The 19,608-nt window shown below is 56.6% G+C and overlaps 2 protein-coding genes across 7 annotated transcripts in view; one reads left to right on the top strand and one right to left on the bottom strand.

Moving 5' to 3' along the window:
* Nr2c2 (nuclear receptor subfamily 2 group C member 2) overlaps positions 1 to 7,333 on the top strand; it is a 54,922-nt gene extending 47,589 nt beyond the window's left edge. For 2 of the 5 annotated variants that reach the window (XM_015495055.2, XM_048787159.1), the window contains exons 12-14: positions 648 to 747; positions 1,688 to 1,793; positions 3,235 to 7,333. In XM_015495055.2, coding sequence (XP_015350541.1) covers positions 648 to 747; positions 1,688 to 1,793; positions 3,235 to 3,585 — 557 coding nt within the window. In that variant the 3' untranslated portion in view covers positions 3,586 to 7,333. Of the gene's footprint in view, positions 1 to 647; positions 786 to 1,687; positions 1,794 to 3,234 lie in introns of all 5 variants that reach the window. The other 3 variants (XM_048787158.1, XM_015495056.2, XM_048787160.1) reach the window with 3 other exon arrangements.
* Mrps25 (mitochondrial ribosomal protein S25) overlaps positions 1 to 19,608 on the bottom strand; it is a 46,644-nt gene that overhangs the window by 7,782 nt on the left and 19,254 nt on the right. Inside the window, exons 3-4 of one of the 2 annotated variants that reach the window (XM_048787161.1) lie at positions 9,264 to 9,351; positions 1,792 to 1,941 (exon numbers count right to left, since the gene is read on the bottom strand). In XM_048787161.1, the coding sequence (XP_048643118.1) occupies positions 1,792 to 1,941; positions 9,264 to 9,351 (238 nt within the window). Of the gene's footprint in view, positions 1 to 1,791; positions 1,942 to 8,660; positions 8,987 to 9,263; positions 9,352 to 19,608 lie in introns of those variants that run through there. The other variant, XM_015495057.2, reaches the window with a different exon arrangement.

Below are 19,608 nucleotides of genomic sequence, written 5' to 3'. Positions count from 1 at the left end.
CCCCCCCCCCCCCCAGTCTCCTTGCTGGACACGGCCAGGTTCTCCCCGGGCCATGTGCCCAGAGCACAGTGAGGACCAGCATGCGGAAGGGGAGTGGCCAGGGCTTCATGTGAGCGCCCCGAGACCCTCTCCGTAAAGCCAGGCTCCTCCTGGGACGTCCCAGGTGTCTGAGTCCTGGGACGCGAGCCACCTGGCCAGGTGTACGGGAGGGTGAGGTGGAGAAACAGCCTCTCGCTTAAGTAAGGTCTGCTCCCAGGAGCTGCAGTTTGCTTTATTTTGCAAATAAACCAAGGAGAACCGCGACACCTGCTGTAGAGCGCTGCAGGGTCACACTGTCCCGACGGCTGTCCAGGTCCCGTTGAGGAGTCGGGTCAGCACATGCTTCTCGGGACCTGCGGAGTTGGGAACCTGACCCCAACAGGACTCGGGCAGAGTTGCAGGAGCTCCCCGGTGGCACCATAGGCCAGGGAGCTGCCTCTCGGGTGGGCCCCAGCCTGGGGCCTTGTTTCTGAGGCCGGGTGACACCGCAGCGGAGCTTGGGTGCCCGCGATCCCTTCCCCCGTGCTGGGAGCAGCCTGAGGTGCTGAGCGGAGCCCCCTGCCGTCCCCGCGGTGGCCATCTCCTCAGGGCCTGTGGTCTGCTTGCAGACAAGCTGTCGGGCGAGCGCATCAAGCAGGTCATGGAGCACATCTGGAAGCTGCAGGAGTTCTGCAACGGCATGGCGCGGCTCGAGGTGGACGGCTATGAGTACGCATACCTTAAAGCTATAGTTCTCTTTAGCCCTGGTAAGATATGCGCTGGGGACCCGGGACGCCTTCCCTGTGCCCACTGATATTTCTGCCCATGATCGTGTTGTCGTCAGCGCTGTAGCCTGCCCTGCCACTCTGTATGTCACCTGGTGTCCCCTGACAGCCACTTGACTGGCTCCCGCACATGTAGACATTCTGTTAGTCCTGGGCTTTTACAGCTCCCGAGAAACGTGCCACCATGTCTGGGGACATAGGGTACAGGTGACAGCTATTCAATACCCAATTTAGACCCCTGGCCACACAGACGCTGGGCCTCACCAGGTGCTCCCCCCACTCTTTCTGGTCACCTGGGCTCGGTGCCAGCCAACCCCGCAAGAGGACCTGGGGAGGCTCCCCGTGGCTCTGCCCTGTCCCCAGAACAGCTCGGGAGCCTGTCCCTGAGTACCCAGGGGGCGCTTTCCCTTGGGCAGTTCCCGCACCTGGCTCTGTGGTGGGCAGCCAGGTGTCCACAACCAACTCAGCTGGGCTTGTGCCCAGGCGGAAGGGGGTGCCCAGTTCCTTCTTGGGAACCTTGGCAGAAACCGGTGGCAAAGCTAGCATTCTAGCAACGTCCCAACGGGATTGAGCTTCTGAGTTTGGGACGTCACCTTAGGGTAGCCTCACAGAAATTCGACTCAGCTGGCCGAGGGTGGGCACACCTGTGACCGCTGCTGTCAGGAGACCGCAGGCTCGGGGCCAGCCTGGGCAGCTGGGACCCTGTCTGTGAATCTAAAAATGATTTGTTAAAGGGCTGGGGTGGGGCGCAGCTCAGCCATGGGGCACTTGCCCTGCTGGTTCCCCCTTGACGTCCCCTCCACGCACACACAGTGACCACGGTGGCGTCTGCAGGGGAGGCCTCCCCAGGGCAGAAGGGAACCCGGGGGTCCTTTTGCTTTCAGATCACCCGGGGCTGACAGGCACGAGCCAGATCGAGAAGTTCCAGGAGAAGGCGCAGATGGAGCTGCAGGACTATGTGCAGAAGACCTACGCCGAGGACACCTACCGGTGAGCTCCGCCCCCTGTCCTGTCCAGTGGAGGCGGCATGAGCGTGGGAGGCCTCAGAGTGCTTCTCCCTCGTCTGACGGGTGGTGGCCTCTCCTGGGGCTGGTGCGGCCAGGCCCTGTCTGCCCATTGGAAAGTGCTGGGTGTGACCCTAGGGGAGAGCAGCGAGTCGCACAGGTCATGCCTCCAGACACGCTGGCTGCAAGGAGTCCCCGTGTTGGGGGCTGGTCCGGCGTTGGCAGCGCTAACAGGGCCTCCCCAGCTCTGCCAAAGCACGGCCCCCCGCGCTGCTCTGAGCCACAGGGCTGCGGGAATTGCTGCCCCCTTTCACTCCAACCACTTTCTACCTTTTAGCCCGTTGTGACCCCACGAGGGTTAACAGTCCAGACAGACGAAGCCCTTCCCTAGGCTTGGTCCCCTGCCCAGAACTGCCCGGGCCCTGCAGTTGTACCTGCTGGTGTCCTGAGACTCAGGGGCACCTGGCCCTCCTGGCTGACTGCAGTGCCAAAGCCAGGACCGTCCCACGGCCATGCCTAGTGTGATGGCAGTGCCCGCGGCCCAGCTGCAGCTTTTGTAGCACCATTGTTCACCACAATCTCTGGAGCCCAGAGTCCCTTCAGCCTGTGCAGCAGGTTCTAGCCACGCGCTCCCCACAGACGCCCTGTGGCCAGCCTGGCTTATTTCTCTGGGGCCCCAGGCTGAGATGGCCCCTGCTGACATCCTGTGACCAGCAGCCTGTGTTGGTGTCCCTCTCACCCTGTACGCCCTGCAGGATCAGAGCAGGGAGTCCATTGTAGCCGGCTGGGGGTGATGGTGCTTGAATGCTCTGAATATAGTTTTTTAGAACATTCTAGAAAGTGCAAAGGGGACAAACTACTTCATTAAGAAAGCATCACCTGGAGCTGTCCTACCTTTGACCTTCTGTGTTCACTTCCAGAAACTTGCTTTATGTCATTGGGAATCAAAGCCCATAACTTTTTATCTAATACAGAACGAGCAGCACAGTCACAGGGGACACAGCGGATACACTGTCTGTGGCCCTCACACCAGGGTTTCTTCAAAGTGAAGCATCTTTTACCTGGATTTTGAGGCCATACCAAGCTCTAGTAGCTCCTGAGAGGCAGGGACAGCCAGGAGTGTCGTGGGGACGTCCTCCGGCTGCTTTTTATCGCACAGCGTGTCGTGGGTCTTTCCCCATCGAGACGTAGACACTCTTCCTGTCTTTCAGGGAGTGGCAGGTTGTTCTGTGAGGACACAGGGTGGCTTTTCCGTGTGTGGGGGCCGAGTGTTGTGTCTCCACTCACCTGCTGGGTGTCCTCAGAATGACCTGGGCAAGCCGCTGTTGAAGTCAGGAAAACCGGAGAGCTGGGCGGGCGGGTGGCGGTGGCGGCCTGGTCCCCCGAGCTGGAGGCCCTCCCGTCTCTAACGCGGCTCCCTCTTGCAGATTGGCCCGGATCCTCGTCCGCCTGCCTGCGCTCAGGCTGATGAGCTCCAGCATAACGGAGGAACTCTTTTTCACTGGTCTCATTGGCAATGTTTCAATAGACAGCATAATCCCCTACATCCTCAAGATGGAGACGGCGGAGTACAACGGCCAGATCACCGGAGCCAGCCTATAGTACCCACGCACGCCCGCCACCGCCCGTGGGACCTGCCAGGACCGCTCGGACCAAGGGGAGCAAAAGTAGTGGTGTTTGGTATGTGCAAAGGGTGGCCGGGTCCCACCCGGTTCCTCCTGTTGACCCCAGACAGTGGGATCCTCTCCCGCCGTGAGAAGCGTTTTCATGCCTTTTGATGAAGATTTTGGAAAAATCTTTTAACTCCATTTGTATTTAGCAATTCTCAAAGGGCAAAAAACCATAAAAAGGAAGTTTTATAATGTCAGAGACTAGTATTAAAGCAACTAAAAGAACCTAAGAGAACAGTATGTGTGTAAATATATTAAAAATGTCCTTGGAATTAATAGCTACTAATTGCCAGGGTGACAATAGCACTTTCTAAGCACTTGTTATCAAACTTTGTAACGTTAGCGACACCTGCCTGTGGGCAGGGCCACGGGAACGCGGGCACCTTTGGCTGGAGCGCTGGGGACTGACACCACGGGTTCCGGAGACAATCAATTGTTTAGAGCGTCGTCTTTCCTCGGTCTGTGCACGTGGCTCCTGTGAACGGAAACGTGGCGACCGGGCTGACCGTCGGGTCCCCTGACCTCGGCGGGCGTCTGCGGACTCTCCATCACCTGCGCCTGCTTCTGAGGATTAGGTTGGAGCAGGGTCAGACCGAAAGGCGACAGGAGACCTGTCACACCTCCAGCATCGGCAGACGTCCTCAGGTCACCTCACGCTCGTGGCAGCTGCAGCCTCTGACCCAGCAGGGCAGGGTGGGCACCCTCAACCCTGGACGCCCCTTCCTGGGTGGGGGGGGGGGGCTGCGTGGAGAGGGACGGTGCAGCTTCTGGAGCGTGAGGACCCCTGCCCGGGGGTTTCCACCTGACATCCCGGGAGCAGGTCAGGGCTGGTGGCACAGGAGCCCAGCAGCTCGTCCTCCGCAGGTCATGAACATCAGGGGTGGCCTCTCACTGTCCCAGCGCGTGGTGCCCCAGCAGAAAGCAACCCTCATCCCCAAGGGACAGTCTTCCTCAGAAGTTAGTGACCCTAGCTGACACCAAAAACCGAGCTCGGTTACCAGGCGTACCGTCACCTCCATGAGCGCAGTTTGCATCTGTTGACCAGGTGGCCCGTCCCTACCTTTGTCCCCAGGGCACTGGGTGTGGGCTCCAGGCAGAGGGGCTGTGTCCTCCTGCATTGGGCAGTGCTCCGGGCTGTGGCAGCAGGATCGGGGGGACGCACCCCCCTCAGGCTCCGTCACTAGGGCTGTTACTCCTCCTGGGCAGCAGAGGCTAGAGAGTGGCAGTGGTGGCCGATGGACTTGAGTGTTTAGGAAGGTGAGACAGACGCTCCCCGAGAGCAGAGCTGGCCTGGTGGGTCTGGAGGCTCCTGTGTCCCTCGCAGCTGCCACTTCCGTGTTCTTGCATGTCCGAGGGCCGCATGATGGCCCTGGGTGCCCCATGTGCCTGCAGAGGTGCCGGCCTGAGCTGCCCAGGGCTGATCCCGGAGGACGCTCTTGGGCTTGGAAGTCCCTCGTGTGGCCTGAGCCTCAGGTTACTTAAGGAAACTCACCATTTAGGGTGCAGCCGTCATGGGCCGTCAGCATTGGGGAGCTTGTGGTCCAGGTGTGACGACGTGAGGCCAGGTCCCGAGACGCTCTGCATGCAGCCTGGGTGAGGACACCAGCCCAGGGGGGAGGACGGCCCCCACGGTCACTTCTTGGTTAAGCGGCCTTCTTCCTAGGAGTAGCTCAAATGACGCTGACTCAGGTGTTGGAGTCACCTGTGCATACACCAGACGGGAAAAGACCCAGACGCTCAGCCCAGTGTCACTGGTCCCCTTCCTCCTGGAAGGTGAGGTGCTGCCCAGCCTCTGCCCTTGGGCTGAGGTTTTGGGGTCCTTAAATGGGTTTTTCTATTGAATCTGGGGTGTGGTGGCCGTGCACCCTTCTTTTCTAGCTTGTGGGCAGGACTGGGCACACCCCTCCCCACGGCCACTTGGGCAGCTGGCCACCATGGGAGCCAGGAGCTGGAGCCCACCCTGTCCTCCGGGGACGCCTCCCTGCAGAGCAGTCCTGGGTGGCAGTTGGCATCCGTGTCTGGAAGCCTCTGGCTGGCGGCGTTCAGGGTCCCCTAAGCCTGTTAAGTGTCCCGTGAGACCCGATTTTTCGCCAGGTGCCCTTTGGTCCTGGGAACACCTCAGCCAGTAAGCAGATGCCCCCATGTCCCCTGCCCAGCCACCGATCTGTAGGTCAGTCACGCAGCTCTGAAAATTGTCTTAACTTTGTAGATTTTGAAAGCCAAGACCCCAGCGCGACAGGGTGGCTCTTGGTCTTCTGCACACTAGGTTCCAGGCCACCCCCTCCTCCTGTGTCCCACAGTGTGTACTGGGCGTGTCCAGCCCCAGGGCTCCGCAGCAGCCTGGGTGACGTACATGTGTCCATACCCCGAGTACAGAGCTGTGTGTGTCACAGACGCCCGCCCCTGCCCTGGACAGTTCTGTGACAGTTGCTCGAGGCCCCTGGTTGGGGGGGGGGGGGCTGGTTTTCCTACCTGCATCTTCCCGTGGGGAGGCCTTTCTCTCCAGGCAGGAAAGGAGGGGACAGGAGGACTCTTCTCTGTTCACACGAGGGCTGCAGTGTCCACAGCTACGTGGCCATTTCTCAACTCAGTCACACGGCAGCTGGCAGCCCAGCTGGAAGGAGTTTCCCAGGTCCCGCGCTCCACGTGGCCAGAGCCAGGCCCCGGCCAGGGTGCGGACCGTCCTTGTCAGTGGGGCCTAGAGCGAGGCCAGGGCACAGCCGGGGGGTCTTTGGAGGCTGGCCTTGGTGCAGTTCCCTGCCCCCTGAGGGCCTGGCGGGTCCCCAGGCTAAACTCCTTTCTGAAAAATTCAAATCACAATTTTCAAAAACGAACTGGTGCTTGTCCTTAAAGCCACAGCCACCAAGTTTCTGTCACCAGGTCTAACCTGATGACTCCCCATAATCGGGCTCTGAGCGAAGACCTGGCCCTGGAGCCAGGCCCAGCCTGGTGGTCACTGCTGGATGACCGGGACCCTCCCAGGCCCCAGGCTGCTCTTTTTCTCGGTGCAGCATCAGCATGTTCGAGGACACGGGGACAGTGCTCAGTGCCTTTGAGAGACGCGGGCCCTCAGCGCTCGGTGGCCCTACTTTGACGTAAAACGAAGGTGGCGCTGCTGTGGCCCTCACCTGCTGTGACAATCACATGTTTGAAAGTGGCTTTCTAGCTGAAAAACGTGGAAGCCTGACAGTCTCTGTCACCTGTCTGGCCGGCACAACAGCAGCCGAGTGACCCAACCACTTGACGGGGCATTAAAGGGTGAAGGTTGGGGTGGCGGTTGGGGTCAGCAGGCTCTCCCTTAAGAGTGGCTTTTCCTCGGGAGCAGACTCAAGTTGTGCGAGTGGCAGACTTGCTGTCCTCCGTCTCACCTGTCCCCCGGGGGCCAGCGCTGGCCTGGTCCTCTGACTGCGAAGCTGCACGTGTCCCCACACACCAGCTGTGGGTTCCCGGTAGTTGGGACTTCTGTTAAAATGTAGCCGCGTCCCAGCCCTTAAAAAGGCACCCCCCAGAGGACAGTGCGGGCGTGAGGTTTCCTGGGACCGTCCCTGTCACCCTGCCCTTCTCTCCTTGACGCCGTGACGTTTGGACTCCGGGTTGAGACCCTGTGGAGGCTGCAGCTGTGCACAGCTCCCGTCCCCTGTGAAGCGAGCGTTGTTCTGTGATGGCATTTCAATGGCATGTCCTTTTTAACCCGATTTTGTATCTAACGCTGTCCCGCCCGCGGCCCTGCGCTGTGTCCGTGGCGCTGCCGTGCATGCGCAGCTGTGTGCGTGACCCATGCTGTCTGATGTGGCCTCGCTGTGGCCCACCTTGCTGCCTACAGGAGGGCAGACCATTAAAAGTGAATTAAAGCCTCGTGTGCACCTGCTCCTCATTTCTCCCCACCGCACTGGTGACATCTGGCCGGGGGCCCTGCGGGGACTGTCGGCAGGGAAAACCCAGGCAGCGACCTCTGTCCACCGCAGGGCGGCTCCTTGGTGAGGGGTGAGGCTGCTTCAGGAGCAGGGCGGCCACCCGACCCTGTCACCAGGCCTTGAGCCACCACACAGCAGGCTCCTCACCTAAAGAGATTCGCTAACCAGGGTGGAGCCACCCTGGGGGGACAAGCTCATGGTCACCTGGCCTCTCATTTCACAGGTAAGGACGCTAAGGCCCCAAGTCACAGGCATGACAACTCATGACAGCCAGATCCCTGAGTGGCACTGCCCACCGTGCCTCCTGACGGCCACACGGCTGCTGTCTGCAGAACCACCCCACGGCTCGGGACACGGCTAAGCGTCGGCAGCCCTCCCGCTCTGCCAGGCCCCGTGTCTCAGATTCATCAAAGACAAGTTGTAAACGATGACGTGCGTGATCCTCGTCCACTGCCCACGTCCCAGGGAGGGTGGCCCCAGGCCAAGCGCCACTCACCTCCACCCACTGGCCCAGAGGTGTGGCGGGTGCTCCCCACACCCTGCTGAGCCTGAGCGCGAGCCCAGGCCTCTGTCCCTCTGCAAAGAGGGGCGACTTCTCTGGATCAGGGCCCCCCTCCTCCTGGGAGGCCGTGTCACAAAGCCAGCGGCTGGGCTGGGGACAATGCAGTGGCCCTCCATACTGGCTGTGGGAGACAAGGGCCACACTGCCACCAAACACCAGCCCGTGAGCCTGTGGCCCTCAGAGCACCCTGTCCACTACGACTAGAGTCACTGCAAACGGGAACCTGGACGTCAACGTCTCTGGCAGGTCCCTAAAACACATTACAGCCCCCACGGCAGAGGCCACCTGCACCAGATACCACCCAGGAAGGACCCTGGGGGGCTGTAGGACCGGCCAGGCCGGGCCAGGAAAGGAAGGTGCCAGCCTGACCCCCACCACCACCTCCTGGCTGAGCTGCCAGGGCCCTGTGGGAGGCCTCCCCAGCAGGGGCCACGGACCTGAGTGACAGGGGCCTGCACCACAGTGGGCTGCTGCAGCTCCGCTCAGGCCGGACCCCAGCCCCATGCCACGCAAGGGCCACATGCTTGGTTTGAAAGGCCAGCCCTCCCAGGAGTGGAAAAGCCACAAAGCCACAGGCTCAGCCACCTCCCCGAGAGCAGGTCTAGAAACGACCCGCAGCAGAGTGTCCCAGGACAACACGGTGGCAATGGCCTCTACCCTCCCTGCCCAGAGTCCCCTTCCCTGCGGCAGGACCAGAGGCACAGTGCTGCTGGGGCCACCAGGCCTTTTATTGAGCAAGGGACGGGGACATCCACGCAGCACCTCAGCCTCAGTCCAAAGGCGACCTCCGAGAGCAGTCCTGGGGTCACCCCCATCTCACCACCGCTTGGCGCGGGCGGCTCAGTCCTTGGCGCTGGCCCTCAGGGCGGCTCTGTACTTGCCGGTCATCTCCTTGGGCAGGGCCACCAGGCCCGGGCAGGGCACCTGGCCCTCCACCTGGCACATGCACTCCCGCAGGCAGTACTTCCGGGGCCCGAAGTTGGCGGGGTGCCACAGCTGCTGCCTCTCCTGCTGCTCCCTCTGGAGGGTCTCCCTGCAGGAGCGCCGAGGTGAAGCGCAGCCCGGTCCCCAGGAGCCCCCACCCACCCCGTGCTGTCCCCAAGAGCAGCGTGCGTCCTGGGGTCAGCCCTTCCTCAGGCCCAGGCGGGGACCCGGGAAGCCCCAGGGTTGCAGAGACACGGCCCGTCCCCTGGCTCCAAGCCGGGCTTCACACGGGGCCTTCCAGCCGCACTCCAGGGGCCTGTCCCCACTCCGGGCCAGCAGTGAGCAGCCCCAGCTCAGCTCCTCCCCGGTCGGTGGCAGCCACTCACTCGCTCTTCCCCAGGATCTTCCTGACGTGCTCCACGATCTCCTTGTTGGTCTTGGTCTCCACGTCCACCAGGACCTGCTCCCCGGAGTCTGGAAAGAGAGGCCCGGGACGGAGGCTCAGCTCATGCGCACAGCCCCAGAAGCTGCGAGTCCATCTGCTGCCGGGGCAGGGACGCTTGTCACACGGACACACGTGTTTACAGAACCCGTGAGGCCGCCTGGCGCTCTCCGTGCTCCTGGGATCCGAGCCGCCTTCAGGTGGGCGCCGAGCACCGCGCCTTCCAGCCAAGACTCCGCAAGACGAGCTGCAGGGGCCGTGGCCCAGCTCTCCCGGGAGTGGGTGGGGCCTACACGCGCGCGCACTCACACCCATGAGGACGGAACCGGGGCTCTACACACCTAGCTCCGAGCTCCGTCCCCAAAATCCCTCTTTAGTACCAGCATTGAGCCCCGGGGCGCCCACCCCGCCTTTTGGTAAGGAACTATTTTGCTAGGCGACAGGAGACACAGCGTCACTGATCCGCGGCTGCAGTGCCTTCGCTGCCCAAACCCAAGCAAGTGTTAACACAGAAACCAAAAAGCTGACCCTGAAATGCACGTGGAAAGGAGAAGGGCTCAGAGCAGCTCCCACCTTGAAACAGAAAACGGGGGAAAGAGGGGGAAGGAGTCCCACTTTCCCATTTCAACGGCACCTGAGTTGGAGTCACTGCAGTGGGACACGCGGGGTCGGCGTGAGGACAGGCTTGAGGGGGGGGACGGACCGAGTCCGGGAACTGCCTGCTCAGGTGCGGACCAGCGGCCTGGGCCGAGGTGGGCCCCACACAACCTGTGTCAGGGGGCCCGACAGGGCGACAGGGCCCGCCCGTACAGGAGGGTGAACGTGGGCATCCGAGGCCCGAGAAGGGACACGCATGTGAACTCTCAGCAGCAGAGCGCCTGCCCAGCATGCCCAAGGCTGCACGGAGAAGGAACCTTCTAGAAGAGAACACAGGAGCAAATCACAACCCTGCTGAAGCAAAGGTTTTCAGCCACATCAAGAGCTAAACTACGAGCCACCCCAGGTGTCCACCAACAGACAGGCTCTAAGACAGGGTGGCACGTGGATGGGACAGCTAGATTCAGCCATTAACCAGATGGCAGAGGCCTTGTGTTCTCACGGGTGGAGGCCAGAGAGGAAATAGAGGTGGAGAGGAGCTCAGGAAAAGTAAGGGAGGCCAGACCAGGCACGAAGGGCTGTGAGATCAAGCCAACCTCGCAACCCAGCAGGACCCCGTCTTTAGATAAAGAATGAAGAAGCTGGGGGGTGGCTCGGGTTAAGCACCCCTGGGTTCAAGTCCTGATACCAAAAAAGTAAGTATAAAAAAAATTAAGTGAGATCCCTAAAGGAAAGTGACGGGGTGGGAGGGGCGGGGGTGAGGGAGACAGGGAGGAGGAAAGTGGTGGGGACGGCCCTGGCCAAGCCTCGACACTGTGTGTGCATACGTGACACTTCCGTCATGTGCAAGCACAATACACTAATAAAGACAGAAAGGAAAAAAATCAAGTGAAATAAACCACTAAAAAATTGAACTAAAATTGAAAACTTACACACTTCCAAAGACATCATAAGCCACAAACTTGGGGATAAGGAACCTGTGCCCCAAATATGTAGGAACTGTCAACTCAAGCCAAGCCAACTTCAGAACGGAAGTGGCTAATATGCCCATGAAAAAATCTTCGATTTAGTCACTAGGAAAATACTAATGAATACAATGAGATCTCATATCAGAATCACCAAGATTTTAAAAAATGACAATAAAACCTGCTACTAGCTGGGCCTGGTGGTGCGCACCCGTTATCCTAGCAGCTCGGGAGACTGAGGCAGGAGGATCTCAAGTTCACAGTCGCCCTCAGCAACATCAAGGCCCTAAGCAACTCAACGAGACTCTGTCATTAAATAAAATACAAATAGTGCTGGGGACAGGGCTCAGTGGCCGAGGGCCCCTGGGTTCAATCCCTGTACCAAAAACAAAGCAAAACCCTGCTGCTGAGGATGTAATAACACAAACTCCCACGTGCAGATGCCGAACCCCACTTCAGCCAGTGAAGACCAAATAGAAGGGGGCGGGGGGGAAGCAGAGTGGCTGTCCTTATTTACAGATGACATGGGCACAGTGTACACGAGATCTTAAGCTATCTAGAAATAAAAACTAGAAATGGTGAGGGAGCAAGGTCGACGACAGGTGCAGAGATCGGAAGCAGCAGTCCTGTGTAGAGTGCACGGCCTCAGCCAAGACATTTACAAAGACCATTTATGTGGTCACAAAATACTCGGGCTGTTAAAATGTCCTCAGAGTTCTCGCCAAAGTAGCCTTTGTGGGACATACTCAAACCATAACACATCTGCCCTATGTGGTGGCTGGGGAGGCCAGCACAGGAGGATTGTAAGTTTGAGGCCAGCCTCCACTATATAGTGAAGCCTCATTTCAAAATAAAAGGTTGAGAATGTGGCTCAGTAGTAGAGCTGTCCTACATTCAATCTCCAGTGCCACCAAAAAAAAAAAAGCAAACTGCAGTGTTAATTCCAACATGATCCTCACCAAGCTGACAGGTCTACGGTTGATATGGAAATCCATAGGCCTACCCAATTCCTTTCATTTCTTCATTTATCACTTTTATTTTGTTTCCTGGGAGTTAGTCTCAGCTCCGCTCTGCCCCTGAGCTACACCCCAGCCCATTTTTATTTGCAGACAGGGATGATGTTGCTCAGGTTGGCCTTGAACTTGGGACCCTCCTGTCTCAGCCTCTGAACTGCTGGGATTACAGTCGTATGCCACAGCGCCTTTTGAAATGCCACTCAAGTTCAATATAACACTGCACAAACAGGCTGCTATGAGCTCAAGGACCAGTGTCCACCAGTGAGAGGGAGGAAAAGGACTTCAGAAATCACACTGTCAGGGGACGTTGGGGTGGACACCCAGGATGCACGCAGCACCTTAACCTTTTAAAGACACGGTTCAGGGGAGCTAGTGTACCCGCATGTGGGCCACTGTACCCGGCTCCTTCCCCTAGCAGCATGCCAGGGTGACATGGTGGGGCATGTGCCAGCTGTTCCTCTCCATGGCAGAGTGACCAACTGCGGACCCCACACATTGTTGTCCAGTGTGTCAACTGACAGGCGCAGAGTATTCAGCGGGGAAAGGAGGCTGAACAAGGGGTCCGCAGGCCCTGGACCTCCAAGTCTAAAGCCACACCCTAATGAACACAGGAGATGGCACAACGTGGACCACAGGACAAAATACAGACATTTAAGGTTACAGTCCTTCAAGGAAGCGCAGGAGAAGACCTCTGTGGCCTGGGGTGGGCAGACATGTCCTAGGAGGGCCCAAGAGCATCAACCGACAACAGAAAGCAGCGGGTGTCCTGGAATTCACCAAAGTTGAAAATTTCCAACTCTGCTCATTTAAAAAAAAAGCCCACCAACTACTAGCTTTCCAACCTTGTGACTATCATACCAACTGTGACAACTTACGGGAGGACAAGCTTGCTGTGGCTCAGGGTTTCAGAGGTGTGGCCCAAGGTGGGCTCAACCCAGGGTTCTGGGCCCAAAGGGACACAGGAGCATGGTGGGCGGGAGTGGAGGGCAGGGGACAGGGAAGAGGCTCCGCCTTCCACACCCCAGAGGCCACCAGCTCCCCCAGCTCCATGGCCACAGAAACAGGCGCCCAGGGGGACAGCACATCCATATTGTAACTACAGCAAAGGACACTATGTGAAGAATTCAGAAAAAAATAATTGTCCCAACTTTTCCCCCTTAATTAACAAAAGATTCAAACAGATTCTTTGCCAAGGAGCCGTGAGGTGGGCGCGGTGGTGTGCACTGGAGGCTGAGGCAGGAGGGTCACAAGGAGGAGGCCAGCCCCAGCAACTTAGCGGGGCCCCAAGCAAGTCAGTGAGACCCAAAACACAGAGCTGGGGACGTGGCTCACCAGCAGAGTGTCCCCAGGACCGGAACCCAGGGGAAAAACACGACCCAAGGACAGCGGGGCGGCCCGGCGGGCAGCGACAGACGGGGATCCACGGAGTGGGAGCGCCGCTTCCCTGGAGGTGGGTCAAAGGGGTCCTCGCTAGGACTCTGTCCTGGACAGAGGCTCACAGGCCCAAGGACAGGCTGCCAGGGCCTGGTAAGAGGGCAGCAGCGGAGGTCGTGCAGCGAGGCCCGCAACGCCGTCAGCACCCACGCATCCGCTGCCACCGGGCTGGGCCGTGAATGACAGCCCGCGCGGGGACACAGGCCGCCCCTGCTGGAGTCCTGGGCAGCCTGTGCGGAGCCCTGTGACACCCCTGCACAGGACAGGGACCTGCGCTTCCCGGGGACCAGGCAGGGCTGGGGGATCAGGAGCCCAGGGAGCAGAGCAGACACGGCCACACGCCAACTGAGCGCCTGCCCGTGACCTTGGTGGCACCCAGAACAGAGTGGCCCCAGCAAGGAATGTTCCATGCAGGGGGTTCCAGTGGGGGCAGTCCAGGACAGCCCGATCCCCTGCCCCCCCAGCCTGGTGGCTTAGAGACCAGCGGGGGTGGGGGACGGCGGGTCCCTGGGCAGCAGAGGGCGAAGGGTCCAAAAGACCCCAGACCTGCCTCCCGGCAGAGGAAGATCTCAGGAGCTGGCCCTGCTCAGTGCACAGGGACAGGCGGGGACACAGTGGACGGCCACCTCCGCCAGTCACCTGCGGAGACTGTGGGCTCCCCACCAGCCACTCCCGCTGGCTCACGGAGACCCAGTGTCCCCAGAAGTCTCTCTGTTTCCTCATTTGTATATTTTCAAAGTCGCACCTGAGTCTGGTCCCGGGCTACACTGGACCAGAGGACAGCGCATCTGGCCCCCCAACAGGTTGACACTCAGTCCTCAGCTGCACTTCCACACAAGGAAGAGATGAGACAAAACCGCACACTACTGTCCAGGCCCCACGTAAACCATGAGGGGCTCCGGGTCACACTGCGAGCATCCATTGCCACAGCACGAACAGTGAAGTGACACAAAGGCTGCGGACATCACATCTCGATCCAGGCCACTCCACCACAGTCACAACCCGGGAGTGTGTGTCAACAGACGTGGAGGAGCCCACTCCCACTGAGGCCAAGACCAGGCCCTGAGGAAACAGACGCACAATCTCCCCAAACCCACAGCCCCCCACAAGGGGTCCCACTGATGAGAGGGAGACGAAGAAACAGGAAGATCATAAGAAACTGCTTCTCAGAATGTCTAACAAACTAAAAGAAGATCTACAGAAAGAATTGAGAGACTGACTATAGGAGACGAAAGACCATTTTAATAAAGAAACAGAAATCGTGAGACCAAGCAGAACCCTGAGATGGGAGGCAAGATGAGTCACACGCAAACTCACTCCCAGACGGTGCAGAAGACGGAGCCTGGGCCCTGAAGACAGGCTACACGACCCCCACACAGGGAAGGCAGTAAAGGGGGAAATCGTAGGTAAGGGCTCGGGGACAACTTTAAAAGACCAAACCTGAGAGCCACTGGGGGGGAAGAGAACATGGGGATACGGAATGAAGAGGAAAGAACCTTTTCACCTAGAGCTGAGGGAAACTCCCCCCAGATCAGAACACGATGGCTGTCCACATGCAGGGGGCTTCTACGACCCCAAACAGACCAGCCAGAGACCAAGTTTGTTGAGACGCATCACCATCAAAACACCTAACATGGAAAACAAGGAAACAATAATAAAAGCCAGAGAGAAAGACAACAGGTCACATTTAGACAGAAACCAATAAGGCCACTTCTGATTTCTCTGCTGAGAGTCTAAAATCAAGGAGGCCTGGGGCGAGATAGTCCAAACCCTAAAAGAACACAGCTGTCAGCCAAGGTCACTAAACCCGGCAGAGCTCAGTTTCAAATTAGAGGGGAAAATAAGAACATTCCACAACAAGAATAAACAAAGATTCATGAGCACCAAACCAGCACTGCAAAGAACAAAGATAAACTTCACAGAGAAACAAACAAAAACCCCAGACTCCATAGAATGGCCCACTAAGTGAGAGTCCAGACAGGACGGGACACAGCAAGACCCCAAACGGCAGGAACCACAAACACACAGCCATGTGCTGGATGTTAATGGCCTTGAGTCCCCAATTAAGACTCAGATCAGCAGAATGGATCAAAAAACAAAACCCAGCTATGTACTGTTTAGGAGAGTCCTGTCTTACAGGCAGACACCACAGGCTGAAGGAAGAAGGGGCCAAAGACTACTCCAGGCGAATGGCCCAAGAAAACAAGCAGGAGTGGCTATTCCCACATGGGACACTGCAGCCTAGTAAGGAACAACCCAACAAGAAGATAGGGCCACAGGAGACTGTAAGCCGCAATGTCCACACACGAAATCACACGGAAAGAACACTCCATGGGCTGGGCCATAGCGCTCGCCTCACATGGGAGTCCCTGGGTTGGATCCTCAGCACCACATGAAAAATAAACAAACAAAATAAAGATGCTGCATCCATCTACAACTTGAAAAAAAAATTCCATGACATTAAATTCCACATAGGCCCCCAGAGTAAGACTGGGGGATTTCAAAACACCCGTATCACCCATAGACAAGTCATCAAGACAGAGAAACAAAAAGATCCACAGAGATCTACCCAACACTAAAAATCAAATGGGCTTCTTCAAATATGCCACCCCAGAAGAGCTGAATTGACCTCTTAGCTCAGCATGGAACCTTCCCCAAAATAAACCATATTCAAGGCCACAGAGCAAACCTTACCAAAATAAATAAAATAAATACACTGATATGATCCCGTGTGTCCTATCAGATCACAATGGAATTAAACTGGAAATATCAGCAAGAAAAATGAGAGAAACCATGTAAACTTATGGAAATTGAAAAATATTCTCTTAAATGAAGAATGGATCAAGGTAGTAGTAAGAAATGAAAACAAACCAAGAAATTCCTAGAAATGAAAAAATTCTTAAGAAGGAGAACAAGGGGCTGGGCTTTAGCTCAGTGGTAGAGTGCTCGCATGGTACCCATGAGGCCCTGGGTTTCATCCTCAGCACCACATTAAACAAATAAGTAAATAAAAATAAAGATATTGTGTCCATCTACAAGGAAAAAAAATTTTTTAAATGAAAACAAAGACACAACGTATCAAAGTGTCACAGTATGAAAGCAGTTCTAGGAGGCTCCAACAGTGTTACTGGGGGATTTCAAAACACCCTTGTAGCACCGAGTGCCTACATTAAAAAATGAGTGAGATCCCAAATAAATAAGCTTCTGTTCCACTTCAAGGCCTTAGAAAAGGAACAAACCCCCAAACCAGAAGGAGACAGGAAATAATTGAGATCAGAGCTGAGATAATGAAACTGAGAAGAAAAAAACACAGGGAATCAATGTAATGAAAAGTTAGTTCTTTGAAAGGAAATAAAATTGAGAAACCTTACTCAAACTAACCAACAGAAAGAGCAAAGCAGGCACATTGGTTCCCGCCTGTCATCCCAGCAGCTCAGGAGGCTGAGGCAGGAGGATCGCGAGTTCACAGCCAGCCTCAGCAACAGCGAGGTGCTAAGCAGCTCATGGAAACTCTGTCTCTAAATAAAATACAAAATAGGGCTGGGGAGGGGGCTCAGTGGTCCAGTGCCCCCGAGTTCAATCCCTGGTACCTGCCACCTGCAACAAAAGAATGAGAAGAAAGAAATCAATAAGATTGGAGATGAGAAAGAAGATATCACCACAGACCTCTCTGAAATCCAGAGTACTATCAGCTCCATTTTGAAAACTTGTACTCCAATAAACTAGAAAATCTGGAATACATGGACAGACTTTTAGATATGTATGACCTGCCAAAATCGAACCAGGAAGATACAGAAATCCTAAACAGACCAACATCCGTTGAAACAGCAATTAAAATCTTTCCAAAAAAGAAAAGCCCTGGGCCTCAAGGATTCTCAGCCAGGCACTACCAGACCTTTACAGAGGAACACACCCCAGTTCTTCTCAAATTATTCCATGAAACTAAGGAGAGGGAACATTTGCAAATACTTTTTATGAAGCTAGTATAACCCTGATCCCAAGACACATCAAGAAAACTACAGACCAATAGCCCTCATGACATAGATGCAAAAATCCTCAAGAAAACATTTGCAAACCCCCATATTAAAACCACATCAAAAGGGGCTGGGCTGGGGCTCAGCCTAGCACCTGTGGGGCGGTGGATTGGAGCCTCAGCATCACATAACGATCAAATAAAGGTATTGTGTCCACCTACAACTAAAACATGATATTTAAAAACATAAAAATAAAAGAAACACATCAAGAAGACAATAATACCCTGTTCAAGTGGGTTTCATTCCGGGGACTAAAGGTCGGTTCAAATTTATATGCAAACCAATAAATCACTTAAAATTAAGAAAAAGAAGATCACACGATCCGGTCAATAGACGCAGCAAAGGCCTTTGATAAAATCCAACAGCCATTCAGGTCAGAAAGAAGCTGGGGACTGAAGGAAGTCACCTCGATGCTGTAAAGGCCATTTATAACAGACCCAGGGCCAAGGTCACACTAAAGGCGGGGGCTCCCAGCACCGCAGCTCAACGCAGCCCGAGAGGAAAAGGGGGCCAAACGGGTAGAAACCGGAAAAGAAGCGCAGCCCCCTGTTTGCAGTCCTCAGCTACAGGACCCAGAGCCCCCCAGAGGACTCTATCGCCTCGAATGAATCTAGCAAGACAGCAGGACACAAGTTCATCGCCCATGGACCAGCGGCTGTCCCAGAGGACAGCAGCGACGCACAGGAGACCCGGGCGCCCACCTCCCGGGCGGTGCCGGCTCCACACCAAGACCCACCTCCAGAACAAAGGGGCCTCCTGCGGGCTCCACCGTGAACCAAGGCCAGCAGACGGCTCCTCAGCAAGGGGGCGACTGGGCAGGCATCAGGGGACTGTAGTGGAATCCAAGGGGCCAAGCGCCCCAGCCCCGCACGGCTGGAGGCACACACCAGGCTGTCCGTCCGTCTGTCCGGGAACAGCGACAAAGGAGAGACAGGAAGCCCGTCCTCAGGAAGCCTGGAGCGGGTCGGTGTGGAGCCTTTGGAGATCAGCCACCGCCCACGGCTCAGCTAGGCTGCGCTGCAGTGTGCGGAGGGACGTCGCCGTGTCCCCGGGGCAGCGCGAAGGCAGCAGAGTGGACCTCCTGGCAGCTGCGCCTGGGGGCCGACGGCTGGGGGCCGGTGACTAGGCACACCCACGCGGCGTGTCAGAGTGCGACAAGTGACCAGCATGGAGGAGGTTACCCAGGGAAACACTGGAGGGGGGACCCACCTGGCTGCTCCCCACCTTCCAGCCCTGAGAGAGGCGACTGGAAAGGGCAGGAGTGGGAGGGGCCGTCTCTGAATCAGACACCAGGAATTGTGGGGTGCAAAGGCGACACAGTGGTCTAAGAACAAGCTCCTCCACCACATGAGTGGAACCTGGAGGAGAGCCATGGGTGCGGTCTTCGGCGTGGACCACGACTGCTGGGCCCCGCCCCAGCACCGACTTCCGATCTGCAGACCGGCTGGCCAGGGAGGAGCCTGGAGCACCCCGAGCCTGCAACCCGCCTCCGGAGCTCCACCTCCGGGAACAACCCTCTCACGGCCACCGGGCCACCCTGAGGGTGGAGCAAGCACCACACCCAGACAACCCCGCTACCGAGAAGGGAAGCTGAGAAACTTCTGGACCCCAACAGAAACAACCAGTCAACTGCTCATCAAGATTCTTTTTTCTTTTTTTCTCTCCATCTCTCCTCCTTCCTCATAAGCATCACATCCTACACCGCTCTCTTCTCCCTCCGTCCACCATTTGAAACTGTAAACCCCTTTGCAAACCTACTGTTCATGTTGTGGACAATGATCGAACACATCATTCCTGTTTACTGTGTCACTACCACAGGCATCTTAGCGGGACCTATTGGTTTAAGCAGTTTGGCATATTGTTTGCAATGGCTGCTGTCATGGTCTCTCTCTCTCAAAGACAAGATACTGGAACCTTCAGGAACACGGTACGTCTACAGGTAGAAACTGTGCTGCCTCAGGTCCACACTAAACAGGTAGACACACAACCACCTGAGAACACAAGGGGACAAACTGCCCCAAGAAACCAGGATGCCCCCATAACAGAATCCACCGACACCCACAGTAGACTAAATGACAGACGGAGTTTAGCATGTACCTAGGTGAACTGACCCAGGATGTAAAGGATGATGTAAGCAGTGAAATCAGAGATAAAATTCAGGAGGTGAAAGATCACTTCAATAAAAAGATAGGGATTCTAAAAAAAAAAAAAAAAAAAAAAAAAAAAAAAAAAAAAAAAAAAAA

The sequence above is a fragment of the Marmota marmota genome, unplaced genomic scaffold (assembly GCF_001458135.2).
Source record: "Marmota marmota marmota unplaced genomic scaffold, marMar, whole genome shotgun sequence".
Taxonomy (NCBI): domain Eukaryota; kingdom Metazoa; phylum Chordata; class Mammalia; order Rodentia; family Sciuridae; genus Marmota; species Marmota marmota.
This window is presented reverse-complemented; position numbering and strand designations above follow the sequence as displayed.